This window comes from Bison bison, unplaced genomic scaffold (assembly GCF_000754665.1).
Source record: "Bison bison bison isolate TAMUID 2011002044 unplaced genomic scaffold, Bison_UMD1.0 scf7180017864311, whole genome shotgun sequence".
Taxonomy (NCBI): Eukaryota; Metazoa; Chordata; class Mammalia; order Artiodactyla; family Bovidae; genus Bison; species Bison bison.
In genome coordinates, this window is record NW_011494883.1 from 1,510,676 (window position 1) to 1,514,772 (window position 4,097).

The following is a 4,097-nucleotide window of genomic DNA, read 5'->3' on the forward strand; positions in this document are numbered from 1 at the left end:
GCTCCAACATCAGTCCTTCCAATGAACACCCAGGACTGATCTCCTTTAGGATGGACTGGTTGGCTCTCCTTGCAGTCCAAAGGACTCTCAAGAGTCTTCTCCAACACCACAGTTCAAAAGCATCAATTCTTCTGCACTCAGCTTTCTTTATAGTCCAACTCTCACATCCATACGTGACCACTGGAAAAACCATAGCCTTGACTAGATGGACTTTTGTTGGCAAAGTAATGTCTCTGCTTTTTAATATGCTGTCTAGGTTGGTCATAATTTTCCTTCCAAGGAGTAAGCGTCTTTTAATTTCATGGCTGCAGTCACCATCTGCAGTGATTTTGGAGCCCAGAAAAATAAAGTCAGCCACTGTTTCCACTGTTTCCCCATCTATTTGCCATGAAGTGATGGGACCGGAAGCCATGATCTTAGTTTTCTGAATGTTGAGCTTTAAGCCAACTTTTCACTTTACTCTTTCACTTTCATCGAGAGGCTCTGTAGTTTTCCTTCACTTTCTGCCGTAAGGGTGGTGTCATCTGCATATCTGAGGTTATTGATATTTCTCCCAACAATCTTGATTCCAGCTTATATTTATGTGTATAACTGATTCACTTTGCTGTACAGCAGAAACTAACACTACATTGTAAATCAACTGTACTCCAGTAAAATTTGTTTTTAAAAATTCAACCTCCACTAAAAAAAGGGAAAAAAAGAGAGCATCTAGGTAAAGTGTCCCCACTGTCCCTATGAATCAAGTTTTTGTAATTTACCAAAAACATTTCTTGAATATTAAAGTATATGCTTCATATTATATGTATGTTACACAAATTCCTTATTTAATTCTTACCACAGACCTGTTAGGTAGTTACTATTATAATTTCTAGTTTTGCAGATGAGAAAACTGACAGTAATGTGAAAAGATAGGTGGAGCTGGGATTTAGCCTCAGCATTCTGGCTCCAAAGCCTGAACTCTTAACCACATTACATGTTGACATGTATTAAGCATAGAAGGAAGGTTCTATGGCTCATCTCCATCACCATAGCATATTTTTGTGCCTTTAAATGTTTTTAAGTGAAATAATTATAAGAATAGCTAACTACATATTTACCATTAAATGCTCACAGCAGCACTATAAGGCAATTTATCAGTTATATGAAATTATTCTGCTGTAGTGATGCCAAATCATTGGATTATATAAACAAACTTTCATTTGTCCATTGCTTTACTTGTCAGCCAAGGCACTCAAAATAATTTACATATCCTCTTTGCTGCCGTATCTTCATTTTAAGTGTTTTGGAGGAGGGATAGTTAAACATGCTTATATGTATTGAGTTTGCCATCTTAAATAAAAGCATTTTAATTCAGATCCTTATATTTACAAAAGCAAAGTATTAATTTGAATTTATTAGGATCTCACAGCTAGAGGGTCAAATGAAATTAGAAATAAAAAGCAGGAAATAAAACTATTAGAATGCTGAAAATATATATTAGGTTTAATTACAAATTTTCCAGCCTGTAAAAAGCTCTCCAAAAGACTTTTAAAATAAATTTCTTATTTTTCACTTTGTTTTACACAAGGCAAAATTATTTTTTTCTGCTAGAGAAATAATAGATATATATGTGTATAGCATATAGTACTGTAATATAATGAATACTATGTAAATTATTGGGACAGGAATTATAAATTAAAAAAGCAGATAACTATATGCATATTTTTTTTCTTTTTCTAGCAGCCCGAATAAAGATAAATGAAGAATTCAAATGTAATAAAACTGAAACTTCTCCTAAGAAAATAGAAGAGGTACAGTATTAAATGTTTCAATTACGATAAAACTCAAATTTTAGCAACTAGAGGAAATGATAAAAATGGAGAGACTTTATGAAATAAAAACCATTAGTTGATAGTTAAAGCCATCACAACTATAAATGACCTTCACTTGTTTGGTATGGCTCACCTCCTCAAGGGTCATGTGCCTACATCTATAAGATAGCAAGTTGCCTAGTGAAAGGAACATAAGTATGCTGCTGCTGCTGCTGCTAAGTCACTTCAGTCGTGTCTGACTCTGTGCGACCCCATAGACTGCAGCCCACCAGGCTCCCCCATCCCTGGGATTCTCCAGGCAAGAGTACTGGAGTGGGTTGCCATTTCCTTCTCCAATGCATGAAAGTGAGAAGTGAAAGTGAAGTCGCTCAGTCATGTCCGACTCCCAGCGACCCCATGGACTGCAGCCTACCAGGGTCCTCCGTCCATGGGATTTTCCAGGCAAGAGTACTGGAGTGGGGTGCCATTGCCTTCTTCAACATAAGTATAACCATGATCAAAGCAAGAACAGCTGAACCAACCTAGAAACTCACAGAGATGCTCTCTTTGTCTAAGGCAAGTGACAGACTAAGGAGAGTGAGTGTGATAACTCTCTCTTAAGTTACGCAGAGAAAACTTCTACTCACTTAGCTCAGCTGGACAGAATTTTTTTTTTTTTAATCATATCTTGGCTGTGGAAGTTGAATAGCCAGAGTTTATGAAATGTTCTTGCTTTACTTTCTGTATTTGCATTTTAGTCACTTCCCTAGTGGAAGATAGTCCACTACTAACACTACTCTGTGAGCTCCCTAGTATTCCCAGTGCTTGTTCATTGAAAAAGTGCACACTGATTCTTTTCCTGTATAAAGTCATATGCATACCTACATTGTCTCTGTCTTAGGAAGGAACACTGCTTCCTAAATGTTCCCAGACCTAATTTTGTATAAATGTAAGGGAAAGGACCCTTAGGAAGAAAATGAAAAATTATTTGCTGGGTTAATTAAGATTCTAAGAATTGATTTAGTAAAGAGGAAGGTACAATTTAGAGAAATTCTTCCATGTTTAATAGAATTTCCACATATTGAAACAAAAAATTTTATGCAAATACTTTTATACTTAGTAGAGAAAATGCTATTTTTGAAGTAGTAAATATCTGTAATACAATAATGAGACAAAATGAGATAGCCTAAGGATTTCTTTCCCTTTAACATAAAACAGGAGAGATTTAACCTAGTCTTATGATAGGACAAATGGGGACTATGGAATTTTTATCTATGGAAGCAGCTAAAATGACGTTATAATCAAGTCATGACTTGAAAAGAAGTTTAAAGATGTATGCCAAGGTCTGTACTATTTTGCTATTCAGAAAACTGATTATTAACAATCTGGTACGTGTATACCTCATTTTATTGTGCTTTGCTCTATTGCACTTCACAGAGTCTGTGTTTTATACAAATTGAAGGTTTGGGGCAACCCTGCATTGTCAGATGCTGGTTAGCATTTTTTAATAATAAAGTGTTTTTAAGTAAGGCATGAATATTGTTTTGTTTATTTACCTGCGTCAGGTTTTATTTGTGGGATCTTCTGTTGCAGAGCGCAGGCTTAGTTGCCCCAGGGCATGTGTGATCCTAGTTCTCTAGGGACTGAACCCACATCCCCTGCCCTGGAGGGTGGATTCTTAACTACTGGACCACCAGGGAAGTCCCCATGATTTTCTTTTACACATAATGCTGTTGCACACTTAATAGACTAGTGTATACTGTAAATATAACTTTTATCAGATCAGATCAGTCGCTCAGTCATGTCCGACTCTTTGCGACCCCATGAATTGCAGCACGCCAGGCCTCCCTGTCCAGCACCAATTTCTGGAGTTCACTGAGACTCACGTCCATCGAGTCCGTGATGCCATCTAGCCATCTCATCCTCTGGCGTCCCCTTCTTCTGCCCCCAATCCCTCCCAGCATCAGAATCTTTTCCAATGAGTCAACTCTTCACATGAGGTGGCCAAAGTACTGGAGTTTCAGCTTTAGCATCATTCCTTCCAAAGAAATCCCAGGGCTGATCTCCTTTAGAATGGACTGATTGGATCTCCTTGCAGTCCAAGGTACTCTCAAGAGTCTTCTCCAACACCACAGTTCAAAACCATCAATTCTTCAGCACTTCACAGTCCAACTCTCACATCCATACATGACCACAGGAAAAACCATAGCCTTGACTAGACAGACCTTTGTTGGCAAAGTAATGTCTCTGCTTTTGAATATGCTGTCTAGGTTGGTCATAACTTTTCTTTCAAGGAGTAAGCGTCTT

The 4,097-nt window shown here is 37.5% G+C and overlaps 1 protein-coding gene across 2 annotated transcripts in view; it reads left to right on the forward strand.

Moving 5' to 3' along the window:
* LYRM7 (LYR motif containing 7) overlaps positions 1-4,097 on the forward strand; it is a 25,136-nt gene that overhangs the window by 5,016 nt on the left and 16,023 nt on the right. For both annotated transcript variants that reach the window (XM_010852425.1, XM_010852424.1), the window contains exon 3: positions 1,720-1,790. In XM_010852425.1, the coding sequence (XP_010850727.1) occupies positions 1,720-1,790 (71 nt within the window). The remainder of the gene's footprint in view (positions 1-1,719; positions 1,791-4,097) is intronic.